This window comes from Toxotes jaculatrix, chromosome 13 (genome assembly GCF_017976425.1).
Source record: "Toxotes jaculatrix isolate fToxJac2 chromosome 13, fToxJac2.pri, whole genome shotgun sequence".
Lineage (NCBI taxonomy): Eukaryota > Metazoa > Chordata > Actinopteri > Toxotidae > Toxotes > Toxotes jaculatrix.
The window spans coordinates 2,471,395-2,491,402 of NC_054406.1; the positions used below are offsets into that span (position 1 = coordinate 2,471,395).

Sequence of the window (20,008 nt, forward strand, 5' to 3'; positions counted from 1 at the left end):
CCATGACGGTCCAGTTACAGTAAACCCACATCAACAGGCTTCGGGTAGTCTCAGACAGATTCTGGTATCCCTTCCGGACACTTTAAAATGTTTGAGGTTAACTTATGTGCAATAACCGACAAGAGTTTATTTCTCTTTTCTCACTCGTTAGCATCTGCTTCTCCCGCCGCTTCGGTGCGCGTACCACCGCAAAGCTACCTGACAGAGGGCGGGACTTACCTCCTCCGTCCTATAGCATCTCAGTACTCTGTGACCGGACCAGTAACAATGAAATAAACTTGACAGACACATAAATCAACCAAACAACTTCAAATAACCAAAGTTTTGTGAACCGGGAAGTGGCAAGAAAATAAAATGATTGAATATACAATATTTACAAGTACATTGTAAACAGTCTTATAATAAAGTTATAAAGTAAAGTAAAATAAAGTAAATTTTCCAAATATTTCCTGATCGTCAGATTTTTAAAAAAAAATCTACAGTTACCGTTGTACATTTCCTATTTCAAAGTGATTAGTATTATGTTGTTTGTGCAACATGTAGAATAAAAACAGTCAAGTTATCTAAAATATACTTATAAGATAATTTATTTTAAAAACTTGAACTGAAAAAACACGACATATAACAACAAAGCTAAACACCAAAAGTCAGCTCTCACTGTTTTATAAAAAAGTAAAATTACAAATCATAGAAACAAAATCTCTGGATAGTTATACCTTTTCCTCATTCATTCAAAAATAAATACAATATCTGCTAATGCTCTTTACAGTTTTCTTTTTCTTTTTAACACATTTCTGTGCCAATAAGGCAGCGAACACTTTATATATTTGGTTTTAAGCTTACATGTTTATCCAAGACATTTTACAACAACAGTGGAACTAGAGAAAACTATCTACTGATAATTAATTTTTTTTCTCATAAATACAAGCACCTGCCAACAAGTTCAGTGCACAACATATCCTGACTTTTTTTTAAACAATAAAAGAACTTCATCAATCTTCATTCATTCCTCTCCACATTAGACAGAATATTACATCTAGAAGCAGCAAACTCAGAATTTACCATGTAACACAACATAATACAACAGATCCTTCATAAATACCATTAACAGATACTGACACACACACACACACACAACATGGTTGACAGGTTGTGTTGTTCTTGCTCTGTCCCTTTCCCTTCCTTTAAAGCAGTTTGTAACAAACTGGTTCAATACAAGCTTTTATAAATAAATTGCACTTGAATAAATGTAAACTCGACATGAATAATGCACATAATGAAGACATTTTTGGTAAAATCTCACATACAGTGGAAAAGTGCTAAAAAGTTTTGGTTGTGCAGAGAAGCTGTGTTTACACCAGCGTTCCTCCATCATAGCCTCTGTTGTACAACCCTGGGGCGTACTCATCGTCACTGTCAGACCAGTCGTCCTGGGACATGGAGTCGGAGTCTGCACTGGAGACAGAATCGTCCTGAAAGGAGATTGAATTACTTAAATTAAAATTCAACTGAATTGAATCAGTACTCAGAAGAGCCACCACACCTGGAACATATCTGGCAGGTGACTAAACCACAGGAGTAGGAGTGTGTGCTTGGAACTAGGTCAGTAGAATGAGTTTCTTCTGGTTATAATAATTAAAGAAAAGTACATGCATGCCAATGTAATGTTCTTCTCTGTCATTAGCTCAGTACAAGCGTGAGTAATAAGAGTGAATTCCACTCATGTTGTCCCTACATTTAAATTGTTTCTAGGAGAACAGTGAATGCTGCTCTAGGTTACGTTGTCATCATGAATGTCAGCAACTCACACAACTCACACAGGTTCACTGCATTTAAGTATATTAAAATGTTTCGGTAAAAAAAACAGTAATAACTTGCGAAGAAGACAGGAGCAATTTAGAACGACTTTAGGTAGGTTAGACCTTATTCCATTGCACAATGTGCCTTCTTCAGAGCTTTGTAGAAGAACCTTTGTAGAAGAACCTGCCTTCTTTGCAAGAGCAGAGCTCCTTTGAAGTTTTTAGCTGCAAAGCTAAAAAAAGGGCTACAAAGAGAACTAAAAGTGCCGTCTGTAATTATTTATTACGGTGAACATCGTCAGTGTTTTATAAATTTATTTAGTTAAATCTCTACGAAGCTTACAGAAGTTTTCTTTTCAACAATATGAAGACAAAACCTCACTGAAAATTCTGTATTTTATAAGATTTAAGTTTAGATTTGTATTAATAGTAACAATAATAATAGTTGTAAATACCTTTTTGCCTTGCACATATAAGTCTTGCGTTTCAGGTTTTTGCTCCTTTGGCTCGGTGTCCAGAAAGGCTACATAATGGATCAGGGTGTAGATTCTGGATAAACACGAAACAAGAACAATCATTAAATAAAAAGCATTTGTTTGTGAAAGTCACAACACATGACAAAACACTGTGAAAAAACAAGGCATTTGAAGTAAGTGGTCACCTGTGGTACAGCATGGCTAAGAACTGGATCACGACCGACACTGCAAATCCCAGAATGAACATGAAGGAAATAGGATCGACTTCTATGTCTGTTCCGGTCTCTTTGAGGTCTAAGTCGACCTTTGGGATTTTGATGGTAAAGACGTTGTGGAAGATCTGGAGAGTGAATGTCGCCACCAGCCACATGGCATTCAAGATGAAGAAGGCGAAGTTGATCTGTGTGTTATGAGAAAGATATTCGATTAATTTAGGATTAACTGCACAGTAGTTTCCTTTTAGACATGCACCGCACCTCAGCTCCCAGCACCCACCTTGTTTCTCAGCCCCTGCAGATTACTGGCAATCTTTTTCTGTTTCTCTTTGTCATCGGGCAGAGGTTTCAGGTACCTCTCCTGAAGCTCGTTCCAGAACTCCTGCTCCCCCTGCAGAGAAACACAGAAACCCTTTCAATTAATTATTCACAACATTTGACTTAAAACTTACATAGAACTGGCAGGAAGCTAGTTCTGGGTATACTCCAAGTGAACCCACTCGGTTATTGAGACATGACGCACCTGGTCGAGTGAGTCCTCCTGCAGTCTCATGTCAGTGGACGACTCCTGTAGTTGTGTGACCCAGCCTGGGGAACAGAGTAAGATGGGATGGTTTTAGATAACATCCCATTTGCAAAGTGTGTTGGAAGGTTCTACAAAAAACATCTTGATAATTTTTGCCAAAGTGTCAGGACTTACATTGAGTAGGACAGTCGAAAACAGGTGGAACTTGCCTGAAAAATGAACAGAAAAATGATGAGTATCATCTCACACTTTGTATGACCGACGCATTGCATGTCAATCAGTGTTCCACCTCTGGAACTTACCTCTGCTCTACCTCTGGGATCTTTATGTCTTCTACAATTGTGTTTTGGGGCAGAGGTTCAGCCTGCTCAGGTTCTGGGATTATGCTCTCCTGGTTGACACTGAGCTGTCGCTCTTGAGACTTCCGGCTGGATTTTTTACAACATTTAACCCACGAGAGGAGCCGCTGGAAGGTGCTTTTGGCTGCAAGAGAAAAAAAATCAGCTTCAGTTTATTTAGCACAAACAATTGGTCTAATGTTGAAGTGTAAGTGGCCTGGCAATGACGTCTGCCACCTACCTTTCTGTGCTCTTGTTTGAGGGGTGGCTGCTGCAGGTGGGGCAGCCCCAGCAGCAGATTTCGTCTCCCTGGTGCCCCAGGACACGTTGTTCATGTTGACCATGGAGTAGATGGTGAGCAGAAGGTAGGCGCTGGGGATGCAGATGATGTAGAGAAAGCCATAGAACACTATAGAGAACTCCTGAGGATGCATTATGGCAGTGATGATGTAAATGATGGCCATCGCGATGACAAAAATGCTGCTGGGTGTCAGGATGGTTTTTTCCTTCACCATTGAACCTGGTGGAAGATAAACGGGTGAAGAGTTTTTAAGCAGCTCTACTAAAAAGATTTGACAAAGTCCAAATGAAGCAGCTACACATGTGACTGCATAAAGTTACACCTGTCTGAACATGACTTACCGATAATGGACATCGTCACCACCAGCATGAGGAATGCATAAATGAGACTCAAGATCGCTGCAACAGTGATCTGAGTGTCTGGCTTGAGCTTAAAGCAGAGACCCAGGTAGATGGCAGGAGGTATCACAGCTATGACCAGAGCAGCAGGGGCAGGGATGTTTGTAATAAAGGTCAAACTACCTGGAGGACACCAGAGGACACACACAGGGCTGAATTTTACATGTTGCTCTTCATTTGATATTCGCACAGAATAACTACGTGTTCAGTGGACATCAGCTGACCTCACGAATGAACAAAACGCACACAGATTATGTCCTCAAACACAAAAACAACTCTAACCTGCAACCAAAAGGCAGATGGTGGCAGGAGCCAGAATGGCTGAGATGATGGCAAAGAGCTGGTAGAACATGAAGGCTTTGGATATGGATGGGTTCCTCTTGGAAATAAGGTTGGTGGAGCCCAGCAGATCCACCACATTGGCCAGTGTGGACGGTCCCCATCGCCGGCGCTAAAAATGGCAGATAAACATTAGCATGACTGACGTCAGTTTTGGCTAAATGACAGCTTATACCCAGTGTCATCCACATTCGTAAATGTAGGTTAATATATCAATTTGTCAAATCTGTGAGGGTATTTTTATTAGTGAAGAGGGTCTGATCAGCTGCAGCTCTCACCTGGTTGTAGAGTTCTTTGAAGTCTTCAGGTGCGTTGGTGTAGGCATCGGATGCTGCGTTGTACTCCACTCTCCATCCCTGCTTCAGCAGCAGAGTGCAGAGCCAGCGGTCCTCGCCTGCAGAGAACGGAAGACGTATTTATGCGTGAGAACAGGAAGGACAACCTGACTGTGGAGGCTGTCACCAAGACTGAGTGAGACACAGGAAGTTCTTTAAAACATCTGTTACCTTGATCGTACTGGACGTAGTGGCTCGCCTCTGTGGACTTGGTGGAGTATCTCCTCATCACGTTGTCGTCCATCAGCGCCTCTGCTCTGAACAGACTGAAGCAGCCCGGGCTGCACAGCACACAGCCAATCACGTGCTCCGCTGTCTTCTGCAGCCAGTGACTGACAGCGTACTCAAACTTCTGGAACCACACTGCAGGACCTGCAGATAACATACAGAGGGTATTGTAAACCTCGACTCCACAGTTTCTTCTTTTTCTTTTTCTTCTGTCTTATATATAATGTGCCAACCTGATCCCGTGGGGTGAATCCTGCCACATGCTGCCCCAACACGTGGGTACATTTTCAGACGATCGATGAGCAGCATCACAGCTGCCGGCTGGAAGTCTGTGTCCCCATCTAAAGCCAGGAGGTAGGTGTTGTGCTTCTCTTTCTGCAGCAACAGAAAGAATTTGCTCTGTTTTACGTTTATGCTACGGAAGCACGCGTGTTAAAGATCATCAAAAAATGTTTCTCCCATCTCACCTGGACCTCTGCTTTCAGCTCTTTCTCTTCCTCTCCTTTCTGCCAACGTGTGTAATATTTGGTCATGAGTTTCCAGCCGAGAAGATAGTAAAGGTACATGACCTGGAAAATAAGAAATGACAATTAACAAAACAAATCTTTCTCACAATGCAACGGAGAAGCAAAAAAATGTTCCAGTGTGAAACATAATTCTAACTTCTGGGGTCTACAGTTTGTCAATTTCCTACCTGAGACCATCTCTTCTTGTGGCGGATGAGGTCTTTGTCCTTGAAGTGAACAATGATGTCGTTCCCGTGAGGCATGGTGATGACCAGGCGACCTCCGTACGGTGTCCTTATGACCTTCTGATCAGGAATCTGATGCTGCTTCCTGAAGAACTGATCGTTGATGCTCGTAAAGATGCTGATGACAGAGAATGAGAGAACAGTTTTATAGTAATTTGTATTTTTTCCTTAAAACCTGTTTCTCTGGTGGTTATGGCAAATATTACTGTCAGGAGAGACTGAGATTTTATGGTCACATCTGCAACAGCACTAAAATGCGCTGTAACCGTAGACCTCCTGTAAGCATGGTTCTTACCCGTAAACTTCCGTGATGATTTCCACGAGGTTCTTTGCGTATTCGTTGAGGTGACGCTCCTGACTCCCCTCAATGCTTTCGAATGCGTCGTCAAAGTAGATGTGGGCTTCAAAGGTGAAATCTTTGTACTTTGGCTCTTTCTTTGGTCTGTACCTGTCCAGCCTGCAGCGATCAGATAAAAAAAACAAACGGGAACTGTGAGGAACTGGTCTTGCGCTCAAATTAAGCAACACGTTTTTGACTCAGAGGAATTCATAGATCTTATATGTTACAGAATGTTCCTGCTTAACTCACCTGAATATCGAGATAATGATGTTCATCATCTCATCGTAGGTCTCGTGCCACATGGTCGCACACAGATACACCATCGCAGTTTCACTTTCCATAAACCTTCCCATGAAAAGATTTGCAGAGTTGAGAAACAGTTTCGTTTGGGGTTTGAGTTCAACACACACACACACACACACACACACACACACACACACACACACACACACACACACACACACACACACACACACTTACTTCTTCATCCTGTTTTTGGTCTGGATGTCGAAGCGGGTGTTGAGTAGGAGGGACTGCTCGATGAAGGCTCCTTCGTACAGCCTCCTGGCGAACAGGTCTTGGGTTCTCTGGATACGATACACACTGAGGTACCACAGATGGAGGGTGGCCAACACCAGCCCGAGCCACCAGGACACTGATGAACCTGAGGGAAGATGAACAAAAACATCAGATGAAAATTCCAACTTTGGAACCTTTATTTCTAACATGTGATGACATTTTTGAATTTACAGAAAGATGCAGCCCTAAATGACAAAATCTGTGGACTATAACAATAAAGTTTCCTCTTCAAAGCAGTGGCTCCGGCACACAACACAGCACTGTGGCTGACAGGTATGTCAGGACAGGGTGTGGTGCCCCTGAGGACTTCTGCATGTTGTCCTACATTCAAAGAAACTATATGTGTTGGTTTGATGACTCCACCTTAAAACACATAACCCTATGGTAACATGTTTTGAGTATGTGTTATGTACGTATGCATAATTAGTGCCAAATTACATTGTAACATATATCAGTTTATTACCTGTCAGTAAGCCAATGTCAGCCATCTTGGACATGTCCAGGAAGCACAGAGTGTGTGTAACATCCAGGACCAGGTGTGGGAACACACTGTCGTTCAGGCTTTGGTTTCTTCCATCCACAACCACAGTGCAGTAGCTTGTGAAGTTGATGCTTGTAGTCCCATTCAGACTTGTTCTGTAGTCCTGATAGTAAACAATGACAGGGATGACGAGCACGGCCATAACAGCCAGAGAGGCCAGGTACAAAGGCACGACGAAGCAGCGTCGCAGGGCGTGCATCTTGCAGGCTGCAACAGCGAACCAGTGGCAGAGTGCTGAGGAAACAAGCTGGACCCCGATGGTGATGGCTATGATCCTGGTCTCACGGCTTGGGATGGACGTCACGATGTTCCAGTCCATTTTGGTCAGAGGGACGTAGGCTCCGAGCACACAGGCGGTCACCGCGATCCTGAGCAGGCTGGAGAGGATGTGCAGGATGTTCTGGCACTTCCTCATGTCTTTACTCAGGTTCTTGAGAAAGACCGAGCTGCTGTTCTCGCTGATCAGCCTCAGGTATTTCTCCCACCAGTTGAAAGACACCAAGAAGGACCCACCAACAGCCAGACCCACCCAGATGGCCATCTTGATATCAGTAGGATCCTTCATGATGTATAAGACGAGGAACAGGACATAACCCAACAAAATGAGGATGAAGGCAGTGATGGATGGCAGCAGGAAGCGGTTCCTTTCCTTGGCAACGCACTGAGCGATCACCTGAAGGAGCGAAGAGAGGACGGCTACGCCGTTCAGTATTGTCACGTTGGTCACGATGTCCAAGTGAGGCATCGCCACGATGGTGAGAATCGCTGCACCCCCAGACACCAGAAACTCGAAGAACAGAACCTGAAGGAGAATCAATAGAAAAAGACGATGAAATTCAAAAACATGATGGAACTAAAAGGGCCACGATACCTGGATCTGTTTTAGGCATCGGCCAAAGATGAGACAAAGTTAAGAGACTCTTGTCTTACCAGGGCCGTAGTTGTTTTTGCTGGCAGCTTTGAAGTTTTGTAGCAGGCCTTCCAGATGCTTTTGAGAAATAAAAAAACAGTGGAGGCGATGAGCGAGCAGCCGACGCAAAGCAGAGCGACAGGTTTCTGCTCTGCTGGGATGGTTTTTGTGCCTTCATTTGAAAAGGTGATGAGGAGGAGGAAAGCAGTCTGGAACAGAGAAAAATTAATAAATTTATCTGTTGACTGAGCAATGATATCCCACATTTAAGGGTCATTATTACAGTTGTACTCATAACTATGGTTTTAATGTCATGGAAAAATGTACAAAAATAACAAACCTTGCTACATATAGCAAATCCAAACACAATCACAGCGACTACAAAGAGAGAAATGATCTTTAGTAGTTTGATCAGTTTCCAGGGAGTTTGTTCATCTTCAATGACGGGGACCTCTCGACAGGTATCCCACGGCCTCCTGCACAAAGACATCAAAAATAATTTAAATAAATATTCATTTATGAATTTATATAAATAATTTATTGAATGTTTATACACTGATGACCTAAACAATCTTTTCACATTTTCTGCCCAAACAAGTTCATAACTAACTTGGCTTATTTCATTACAGGAAAATATTAAACTACAAAGTTTTAAAACACAACTTAAATAAATTAAACAGCTTATTAACAATTCAGTATTTTCATACTAATTTAGTTCTGATTAAATAAGTAGCTTTCAGTCATGGCTGGATGTTAACTTCTGTAAAAGTACATATATATTCAAATGATATATTAATGTGTGGACTTACTTGGGGATGTCTGCATGTTCCATTGTGATGATAATGGCAAATGATTTCTCTCTCATTGAATGTCACTATATAAAGGTAAGCACCTGCATGACTCATCGTAACCATGCCCATCAGCAACACCCACAGTGCGCTGCTGCAGGTGTGCAATCAGCTCAGGTGAAGGGAAATCAGAGCACACAGGCTTTTTGGAATTCAACAAACAATAATTAATACAATATTAAAACATACTTCCTTATAGCTCCCATATATGGGCGTTAAGTTGTTTCTGCATTTGTATTCAATTGTGTTCACACGGGATGCAAACTGTGGGCTAGTGCTCGGGTTTGGTGAGGTGCAATATGAAAGAGCGAAGTACAGTTATGATTATACTGTTTCTGGGATTTCAACAGTTGTGGGGTTAAAGTTTGACCTGAGGGAGTTCAAAGTTCACAGAGTGCCCAAAATAAAATAGAAACAGGAAGTCAAGAGTTGGTCCAATTCTTCAGTCTAATCAAAGGTTGGATCAAGGTGTAACAGTGTCTGATAATATCAGACTCCACTTAGTGAAGCATAACTTCTTTGTGAGATTCATAAATAGAACTGAATCATCTGTGTGGAATGGGATGGTAGCTGCTATCGAAATCAAATCTGCAAATTGTTTAATGTTTCTGTTCGACGCTGACAGCACAAGCTCACGTACCAGTGGCTGAATGGTCATGATGCCAAGAGCTCAGTGGAAAGATGAGAAACCTGTGAAGCGTGACGCATCGCCCTTGATAGGTTCATGTGTTTTTCTTGAGAAAATGTTTTGAGCTGATTAGACAAGCTTACATGTTCCACGAGGATTATTTACAGATTTACAGCGTCACTTTCCTTTGGCTAGTTGCCTTTAGCCATAGCAGTCGGGGCAGTGGAGACCTAAAAGTTAGAGGAGCAGGCCTGTGACTAACAATGCTGAAAAGTAACAAGGTGCATTTAAGTAAGTTCTGTACTCGAACACAGTTTTTAGGTGCTTTACTTGACTTCTTCTCCTACTTTATACTTGTGGTCTGCTTCATTTCAGGGTGTTTATCTTATCATTATTATTATTGATTCTAGATACTCAACATTTTGCAGAGTCAAACTAAGTAAATCTTTAAATGTAGTACTTTGACTTGCACTGGAGCATCTTCACACTGTGGTATTTCCTTAGGATTACTTACGGAAAGGATCTGAGGACTTCTTCCACCACTGGTGACTGACATACTTTTAGACCAGCGGGATAAACCTGGCTGGGGAAAGTCAAAGAGCAGCAGTTCCTGTAAACCTCCACGTACCGTAAACAGAGTGTTCCTGTAAAAGAGAGTATCGCTCCCCGTGAAACTCCCCTGAACAAATGAATGACTTGGGAGCTGCTGATGTTCAGCTATGTTTTAGACATGAAGGATTTTTGAGAGAGAGACAACATGTTTAAAAAAAAAAGAATAAAAAAAAGATCTCTTTGAAGAAAACATTTTTAAATTCCTAAAGAAAATTCCAGTTTGATTTGATGCAAATAGAGTCATTTGCGAGTTAAGTATGAACACAAACTATGCTACGCACCCACATACTGAATGTACTCAAGGCCTAATTATCCCAGGAGTCTGCTGGATTCCAGAGGCACAGGTACTTAAAGCTATAATTAATACACACAGTTCGCCTGCAGCTGGTCTCTGTGTTATCTGAAAAATATCTTAAAGGGTTTTTTGGTTTGGGAAATAAATATGAAGAAATGTTATGACAATAACTTGCACTTCGCGGATGGAGATAAATTGGCATAGAACCTGCAGAAAACTAGAAAAATACAGTTTGTTTTCAAGATCTTAAAACATCTGTTGTATTTGACCTGCGCGGCAGCAGAGGACAGCGATCGGCACTCGACGTGTCTCACATGTGTCCGGCTGTGATGACAAGCAGGTGGGGACACGTACTTTCATTTTCTAAGATGAATGATGAGGAGAACACCCAAAACTACTTTATCCACATCACATCCACATGCAAATCACACGGCTGGGAAGACGTTTTCTGCAACAAATAGGAGTCAGGAGTTAGTAATCAAAGAGCTGAACTGCACGCTGGTGCAATGAAAGCTGGATAACTCATCTCCTTCCACCTTCAAACCCGTCAGTCACCCCTCATGTAGGTTTGTTTCTATGCAGAAATGTTTTTATACTAGAAATATTTGCAGTGTCTTTTTGATGCTCCATAAAACTGGACATATTGTGACTTTCATGTTTTTTATATCATATGTTTTCATGCAGTTAGGGTTAGTATTGCGTTTGCCTGTGAGTTTCAGATGGTTTCGGTTGAATACTTGTCAGCAGCACTCCACAGTTCTGGTTACAGCTGGCTCAGAGTTACCGGTAGAATAAATATTGGTGAACAGGTGAACATCTTAAGAATTTTACATAGTTGAGTTCCTTATTTAATTCTCACAACAAAGCCGGAGGCTGAAAACTAAAATGATAAACATCTGTGTTGGAAAGCTGGTGAGACCAAAGTCAGCTGATCCGCCTGATAAAGTTCAGGGACTTTTTGTAGATGAATAAAAGAAAGAAACTGGAGGAAACAGTTCATGGTTTTAGATCTGAAAAAAAAAAAGTAAACCCCAAATCATCTAAGGACGTCCAGGAAAGTGAGGACGTGTTTCCTCCGTGGTGAAAACCAACTTAACATCTGATAGAACCCACTCAGTAATATAGGAATATATAATAGTAGAATTCATTAAAATGTAAAGTGCTGGAAAAGACAGAATCAAAATAAAAGAACAAAACCTTCAAATCACAGACAATAAATAAAGAAAACAAGTCACAGCTGTTCTGCTGCAGCAGATGTTGGGATCACATGCAGTGCTCAAAGGCACAATGACAAAATGCTGTTACATGTTAATGCATCAACGTGCAGATACAAGGTTTTTTTTTTTTTATCTAAAAGTGTAAATTGCATGTGAGTGTGAAAACAATCAGTAAAATGTCCTGATTTCTTTCAGTCTCTAAAAATGTATTAAGCATAAATGTCTTGCTGCTGAACCACAGGTTATGTGTGTATGGACTGTTCTGCTGCCGTGCTGCAAAGCAACTAATTCATTTACTCAAGTACTGTTTAGTTTTGAGGTACTTTACTTGAGTATTTCAACTTCATGTGACTTTATACTTCACTTTTTTTTAAATAAAAGAAAAAGCTACTGCAGTGCAAAGGAAAATATTCTACTTTTCAACATTTATTTTTAAGCTTTAGTAACTAATTACTTTGCAGAGTCAGATTATTGATACAAAATATAACCAACAAATAAATTCTTATTTATTATTATAAGTAACATCAGGCAGTTTAAATAAGTGTCTCAGTGTGATGCACATCGACCTTTAAAAATACTGACTCTCAGTGAATTACTGTAAAAACAGAGCATCATGTTACACTGATGTCTCCGATGGTCTGACGCTTTCTTCAGTTGTATGGCTGTGTCTTCACTTTTATCTTATTATTTTATTATTTATTATGACATTATCATTTTACAGACAAGTCACAAAAAGTTAAATAATCACATAAACATTAGAATAAGACTGGAAAGCTTTGCATCACTTTTAAATTCTTAATTATTATTATATTTAATTCTGTTATATTAATCATCATTCAAATTTGCATACTGACTGTAAAAGGTAACTTCACTGAGGATGGTTAACTTCCTCTAAAATACAGAGTGCAGTCCTCTTGGCGGGTTTTACCAACGGTGAATGGTTCAAGGTAAAGACAAGGTAAATGCTACGGGAAACAACAAGACTTATGGGAAATGTGCTCTCACTTACAAAATATATAAATAAATAAACAAATACCAGCGCTATCAGCAGGAGGCCGAGCTGAAACACCTCGGGGGTTTTTCAGTTTACCATATTTCAAATTGCACTAGTACCACAGTGTCTGTCAGATTTATAATAGGATGTTTAACCACAGCTGGCTGTGGTCGCCGTAACTTACAGTTTAGAATAAATACGTAAATAAGTTTGAGGAAGAGTTGTAGAACAGAGTGAACAAAGGTTTTAACTTGGACCAACTTCCATTACAAAAAGAAACTTGCTGACTGTTTTCAGATTAAGGAAACAGAAGAAGGAGCTGATAAGATCGAACAACAACTGCAGAATGCGGGTGAAACACATAATCATGCCACTGTTGAGAGTCACTCCACCTGTGTTTTATGGCACTGAAGAGCAGTCACACATGAATGGATGGGATTCTAGAGAAGTGCAGGGCAGTAACCAGGGCGTTCTCATGATGACTTTAAGTTTTCAGTGAAAAACACCTATTCAGTAACTCACAGCTCTGCAGAAGCTCTTTATGCAATGGATGATTCAAGGTTAACTTGTAAGTTACACCCTGCTAATCCACCTTTTCAAAACCAGTGTGTCGCACCTGTCAGAAGAAATCGAGACCTCGGAATTACCTCATGTTCTAGGTGTGTTCGTTAACTGGTTATTCATTATGTTCAGCTACCATTTCTGAATTACTTTAAGCTCCAATATATGGATTTTTTTTGTCTAATCAAAAGGGAGCAGTTCACTTCTTTGTTTTTTCTTTTAAAATTAGCTGCTGTTATTCTAGGTATCCCCTCAGGTACATGCAGCCCTGGCTGGCTAATACTGATCTAAGGGCTCTGAAGATGATTATCTTATTACACAAATCAAAATACAGTTATCTAATTTGCCTTTATAACTTTTCTCGAATCTTTTTTTTTCTTTTGTAGCATTGGATCGTGGACGTCCTCAGGCCTCTACAGACCTCTCAGATTTCTGGATAGACACCAGGTGACAGACGGTCGCACAAATAAAGACATAAAAACCTGATTTGCTGCTAGAAAATAAGGATTAATGAGTCAAATGTGTTGCACATTTTTCACACTTTTGTTCAAACTTAGCTCATGCCCTGACTGCAGTAGAAGGCCGTAACTAGTGTGCAGTGGGGGCTTTAGAGTAGAAAGGAAAACCAGGGCATCAGGACTCAAATCGTCGGCACATGGGTGCGACGCTTGTCTACGTGACAAATCAGGAGAAGTATTTTCACGCTTTTGCACTTTGTGCAACGCATCAATCCCAAGCCCTTCACACAAACTGTCACGGCTCTTAAAAAATGCCAGACACCGCCTCTGCTTCTTCTTCCTTGTGGCGAGGTTTGTTAATAGGAGGTAAAATCGTGTTTGATTTTTAAATACAAAATATGCTGAAAAGTAATCGTCACTTTGAAGATTATGAACCTTTATTGGGAATGTTCATCACAGCTGTCAGTGGCTTCACCATATTTTATCATCCATCGGTCGGCGAAAAAAAAAAAAAACGATTGTGTGTGAATGTCAAAAGTTAAAACAAGTTTTCTTTTCACAAACGAGATTTGAAAGCAAACATTTGAGCGCATCTGTATAAGCCACAACATTTCCTTTTATTTTGAGGAATGTAAAAAATATAGACATTCAGTATCTTCAAACAAAACAGACATTAAACATGTTTAACTGAGCAGTGAGAACAGCTGAGCCAGACCACGGCTTTCTCTGCCGTTTCACCGGACCAGCTCTGAAATGTAGATTAAAGGACCAGTCACTGGTCAAATGACAGAACGTTTTGTGTTGAGTGGGCAGTTTATTTACTTTAAGCCACTTTTGGAGGGAAGTAACTGTCAGTTTAAGCTGCAGTCAAACTGCAGACGATCCATGTAGTGAAAGTGGCGAGTGAATTTTGGGACCGGTGGACAGAAAGCGTTCCTCCCCCGTCCCGATGGAGGCCCTCGGTGAACAACACAGCAGTCCTCAAAAACGATTCCATCAGTTTGTTTCTTTCCAGATCTCCGTCTCCACTGCTGATCAGTTTTCAAGACACTCTCTTTCTCTCAAAAAGAAATGGTGACACAAATCAGGGATGTGACCGTGAACTGCTAAAAACCACAAGACAACAAAAATCATCCGTCTGCCATCAACGGTTGGTGTTTGTCCCAAAATAGAGCACAATAAAAAACAAGAAAACACACCCCTGACAAAAATAATCCATTTGAACTCTACATAAAACCGCCTTTTTTTTTTAACCTTTTTGACCTTCTCCCTCTCTGTCTCTCTGTTCCCTCCCTTCCCTTCTCACTCTGTGCGGAGTTTCTGTTCTCGCTGCTGCGTCTCACTCGTACTCGGCGATCAGCACCATCATGCCAACTCCGAACAGCAGGGCCAGAATCTCCATCAGGGACTGGCCGAAACTGGAGCGGCCCACCAGCAGCTCTGGGAGCACGGTCACCGTGGCGATGTAAACAAACCCACCGGCTGTGAACGGCAGGATCCAGGCGGTCGCTGCGGCGCCCACGCCTTCAGCCAATAGGGAGCAAGCTGTGCCAGCCAGAGCTCCCAAGGCTGTAAGCAGCTGTAGACACATGGCCTGATGGGAAAGAAGGAGAGGGTTATGATGCCCACACATTCTCCATACTTTATTTTCCACCACACAGTTTTACAGTTTAATACAAATGTGAACAAAGTGCCTGAGCCAGTAAACCCGAGGAGCCACGCACCTTTTTTTTGGTGCAGCCAGACTGAACAAGGATGGCAAAGTCTCCGATCTCGTGGGGGACCTCGTGCAGCAGGATGGTGAGGGTGGTGACGGCGCCCACTGCTGGACCGACCAGGAACGAAGCGCCGATTGCCAGGCCGTCGGTAAAATTGTGTGTGAAGTCTGCTGCCAGGTTCAGGTAACCTGACACCTTGATGTCTGTATTAGTGGAGAGAACAGAGAATAAGTGGCTCTGAGACCTTAAAGAGTGTATAAACACACTGTTTTCGGCCAGATGTCTTCATCTGGGACATTTTTAAGTGGGTCACAGAGCGAGCTGACGGTGGAGAATTACCGCGGTAAAGGATCAGTCATTTCACAAAGATGACAAAGCATTCCACAATTCCAGGAGCACATACGACTGACTGAAGCGAAGCCAAACCAAGTTCCTGCCCCTGCAGGCAAACGAAGGACCTGATCCACAAGATGTTGACATTAAATAAATGATTGCCGGCGTCGTTATAACATGTTTACAGTTCCATGAAACGTGACTTGGGCTGGGCTCAAAATCACGGCCTCTGTTCCACACACAGTAAGCACATTTCATATTTTACCACTAAGCGTGCTGTAAATACAGATTCCTCACACTTTAGAATCACCGTCGTTATTTCACACCATTACTGACACATGTAGTTTCACATTTACACCTCTATCAAAGGCAAACCACTACACTGATTTTTTTTAAGTTGCATACATTCATTGGACACTACAGTTTTCATCCAACTGCAGACATTTTTTAAATGGCAATTTACAAATAAGGCTCAGGCAGAGAAATGAAATGGTAAAAAGAAAATATAGTGAAGTAGGTGGTGATTTCTGACACAGTTCAATGTGGCAGGTATCGATTTGCTCTATATTATATTTTAGTAGTAAACATCTTTCTATGAGGAGTCACCATGCTGCAGTTCAGTAAGTGACCAGCAGGGGGTAGAGTTACTCTACTCTGTTTCCAATCAGGGTTAAGTTGATAAAAATCAATGTATTGTTCACCTGTGTTCTTTTTCTCCTCTTTCTTAGGCACCTTCTCATCTTTGCTTCCTTTCTCCTCTTTCTTCTTCTTCTGCTGCTGCTGCTGCTTTTCATTTTCCTCCTCTCCATCGCTGTCCTTTTCCTTGGGAGCAGCTGACAATGTTACACAAAATAAAGTTCCGATTAGCACCAATAAATAAAGTGACAAATAAATAAAGTTTTGTTCATGTATTTATAAAATAAAGCATTTTCTGCAGATGAGTTTTAACTAACGTACCATGTGAGTGGCCGTGGGAATGTCCATGGCCGTGCCCCCCTTTCAGCAGACGCACAAATTTTTCTACAACCAGGAAGGCGATGATCCCACCGAGAACCCACAAACCCACTGACATCATGTGACCGTGGGCAGCTCCTGTGCAGGTAGAGGATAAGAAACACTGGTTGGAGCTGTGATACACGAGCAGTTTGACCCATGCACTGTTTACAGCATACAGCTTAAAGTCGTATGTCACCACAAAGAAGGAAATAAAAGGTATTTGAACTTCGAGGAGGATGTCGGTCCACAACCACATATAAACTCAGAGAAAAGGCTGTCACTGCGCACCGTGTGAGTGACCATGGTCATGTGACTCTTCACTTGCATGCGAGTGTCCATGATCTCCTTCTTCATGATGAGAGTGGGGCTCTGTGAGGAAAACAATGACAAGAGGAAACAGACATTAAATTCAGAAAGACAACATGAACATCCTGCTACCGTGTCTGTGTTTTACCATAACTGAATTCTTTGTTCTTTTTGTTATTACTTGTTTGTGAGAGTGTTGTCTCTCTTCATGTTGAGGAATCACTGAGCCATAAAGTCAAATCTGAGGTGTTTATATGTACAAAACTCACAGCCACTATTAAAATAAATAAATAAATAAAAATCCAGCCACAGAGAGTAAGACAGACCTACCCAGAGCGTGTGGTATGAGGTGGAGGAAGGCGTCCCCCAGCAGTCCACCTGAGGCAAAGCTGAGCAGCACTTTGAGCAGGTTCTGGTGCTGGTCACTGTTGGACTGGACTGGGATCAGAAACAGGATAAGGAAAGGAGCCGCACTGATCAGCAGGGTCGCTCCGACAGCCTGCAGGCAAGGATAGAGGGAAGTTTGCTTTTCATCAGTGTCCCACAGGAGAGAATACCATCAAACAGCAGTGTAAAAAGGAGGATAATCGATTTTAGGAGAAGCACAACTGAAAAAATGAGGCCAAAATGCTTCTGGCACAGACAGCGTGTCTGCATGTGGTCAAACAGAACATAGCAAACTAACATCTGGATACCGGTCACGGCTCCAGCTGTGTTTGTTCAGTGGCATTTGTTTGTTCAGGGTTTGTGACATGACATTCAAGTCCCTCAGAATAAAAAAAAAAAGTGTTCTGAGTTTTACAAGAACATGTGAAACTTTTGGTAAGTGAACAGAAAATTAAATTCAAAGCCTGCAACAAGTCACAGCTGCTGCAGGAGGATAAAACACTGCATCTCCTTTATGTGCCTCATGCAAATATTTTTTCAAACTGATAACCTATCACTCCCATTCCAACCCATGACCACACCTGCGTCCACAGCTCCACCATGTCCCTCTTTTCTCCGTCTGCCTCCCTCTTCACTCTCTCCCCTCCGTGCGAGTGCCCATGCCCACTCTCCTCCTTGTGCACTCGAACAACATCCTCATGATGAGCGTGGTCATGTCCGTGATCATGTCCGTGATCATGAGCGTGGGCGTGTCCGTGATCATGTGAATGTGCATGTCCGTGATCATGAGCGTGGGCGTGTCCGTGATCATGAGCGTGGGCGTGTCCGTGGTGCTCCTCTTCGGGCGTAGGCAGGTTGGCCTCGGCGCTCCACTTGCTCGCTCCATGGTACATCTTCACCTGAGGGCCGTGAGAGTGTCCGTGGTGGTCATCTTCTCCGTGGGAGTGGCCGTGGTGATGGTGACCATGGTGATGGTGTCCGTGGTGATGGTGGCCATGTCCGTGGTCGCCATGTGAGTGGCTGTGAGCGACGGTTGAATGGGAGGCTAATAGCAGTACTGCAGATATGGCCAGTGTCAGTGCCAGCAGACGTACACAGCCCATATTATCCCTTTAGACAGAGAGAAAAGTGAAGACAGAATAAATAAAAACTCACAGGCCGGGACATGATTAAACTCTGTGGCCCTGTTTACACCTATTGTGTAGTCACTACATGTGTATTATTATTCATGTTCTACCTATAGCTTCAAGTTTCCTGGTGGATTTTAAAAGCAACTATCATTTTGTCCCAAGCTAAACATTCTTTCCCCTCATACCCATATCTGCACAATCCTATCAACAGAAGAAGAATGCACCATCTATTTCATGGCACATGTTAACAACATGTTTTGAGTTATTCTTCATTTACAGGAGCTGCATATCAATCAGTGCAGCAGTGACATGATAACGGGCAGAAACAGGTTTAAAGTAAATAAAATATTTGGCAGGTTGAGGCCGAGGAGGCGGTTACTCCAAATGGTCAAAGAAGCTTTTCCATTCACACTCGCTGTGTAGTCACATCTGTTCCAGATTACAGCTCTGGTTTAAGTGACAGCAGTGCATCTTCAGGGAGAATGTGGTGTGCTACCTACTCTTCATCAGATCAGCCAGTTTGTATTATAATGCCAACACGGCAGGTATTCAGAATAGATCTGGGATGAGACTTGGCTGCAGTACTGACTCAGCGTGATGTTTCTCCAGTGAAACTGACCAACTCAGCAGCGCAGTTAGCATCTTGGTGCACTGTACTTAGGTTTTGCTAGGATAAGCATTTGGCCTGATTGAATACTGTTGTAATACTATGCGCAGTATCATAGACAATGAATACTGATGCTTGCTGATGTGTGCACACAGTATTAAGGTTATAACTGTAACGATCCTTGCCGGCTAACTTAACAATTAGCCCTATGACTTAGATTTAGCTTTGTCTTGTGATTGCATTGATTTGCTGGCGGCTTCACGCGTCGGGTGTGAATGTAAAAGCGCATAATCTCTCGTTTTTTTTGAAAAGTGTCAGCGCTAATCTCACAGTAAACAGTAAAAGCCGGTAACCAAACAGCGACCACCGATCACTGTTTCCACAGGTTGCGAAGGAAGCCTGCTAGCTGGCTAACCGTCTATGAACCAGCTAGCTAACATGTTGCTGCAGCAGGAGCAACATCACAAAGTGCGATATACAGTGAAAAGAAAACGATGGATTCTTACCGGTTTGAGTCAGATATCAGTACCTGTTGGGCCGCTGGATAACTCTCTGTCCTTCCAGCAAAGTGTTTGGTAAAGTACTAATATCTCTGTCTACGCTGATGCTTCTGGTAGCTGTGTATAAGACGTGGCATTTACTCAACTCAACTCATTGAAATCTCGCGGGAACGCGTTTCATTTCAAACCTGCCTCCTTCTGTGCTCCCTCGTCCTCTCTATTTGGACCAAAAAGAAAGCACGAGACTGTTACAACGCTATGTAAACATATTTTACTTACGTATTTTAAACCGTCTCCATTCATAAATGATGCAAAACTTGATTTGTGACGATGCAAAGGAGA

The 20,008-nt window shown here is 42.1% G+C and overlaps 2 protein-coding genes across 3 annotated transcripts; both read right to left on the minus strand.

Annotated features, from left to right (window-relative positions):
- Positions 1-569: 569 nt before the first annotated feature.
- On the minus strand, positions 570-8,926 carry LOC121191959 (chitin synthase chs-1-like). Its single transcript, XM_041053453.1, has 22 exons — positions 8,886-8,926; positions 8,417-8,552; positions 8,097-8,285; positions 7,089-7,968; positions 6,527-6,710; positions 6,296-6,391; positions 6,002-6,163; positions 5,650-5,824; positions 5,423-5,524; positions 5,189-5,330; positions 4,899-5,099; positions 4,671-4,786; positions 4,336-4,504; positions 3,997-4,176; positions 3,596-3,874; positions 3,319-3,499; positions 3,191-3,225; positions 3,014-3,078; positions 2,771-2,881; positions 2,461-2,675; positions 2,255-2,348; positions 570-1,472 (listed from the first exon to the last, which is right to left on the minus strand). The coding sequence occupies exons 1-22, from the start codon at positions 8,906-8,908 to the stop codon at positions 1,353-1,355; spliced, it is 3,855 nt and encodes a 1,284-aa protein (XP_040909387.1). The 5' UTR covers positions 8,909-8,926; the 3' UTR covers positions 570-1,352.
- A 5,178-nt stretch (positions 8,927-14,104) lies between these two features.
- Positions 14,105-19,806, minus strand: slc39a7 (solute carrier family 39 member 7). Of its 2 annotated transcripts, XM_041053486.1 has the most exons (9): positions 19,673-19,806; positions 18,217-18,539; positions 18,011-18,156; positions 17,373-17,541; positions 17,025-17,105; positions 16,698-16,832; positions 16,442-16,573; positions 15,414-15,610; positions 14,105-15,283 (listed from the first exon to the last, which is right to left on the minus strand). In XM_041053486.1, exons 2-9 carry the CDS (start codon positions 18,530-18,532, stop codon positions 15,029-15,031), a joined length of 1,431 nt encoding a protein of 476 aa, XP_040909420.1. In that variant the 5' UTR covers positions 18,533-18,539; positions 19,673-19,806; the 3' UTR covers positions 14,105-15,028. The 2 variants fall into 2 exon arrangements, with proteins under 2 accessions (XP_040909420.1, XP_040909419.1); XM_041053485.1 differs by having other exon boundaries at positions 18,011-18,539.
- Between the last annotated feature and the right edge of the window lie 202 nt (positions 19,807-20,008).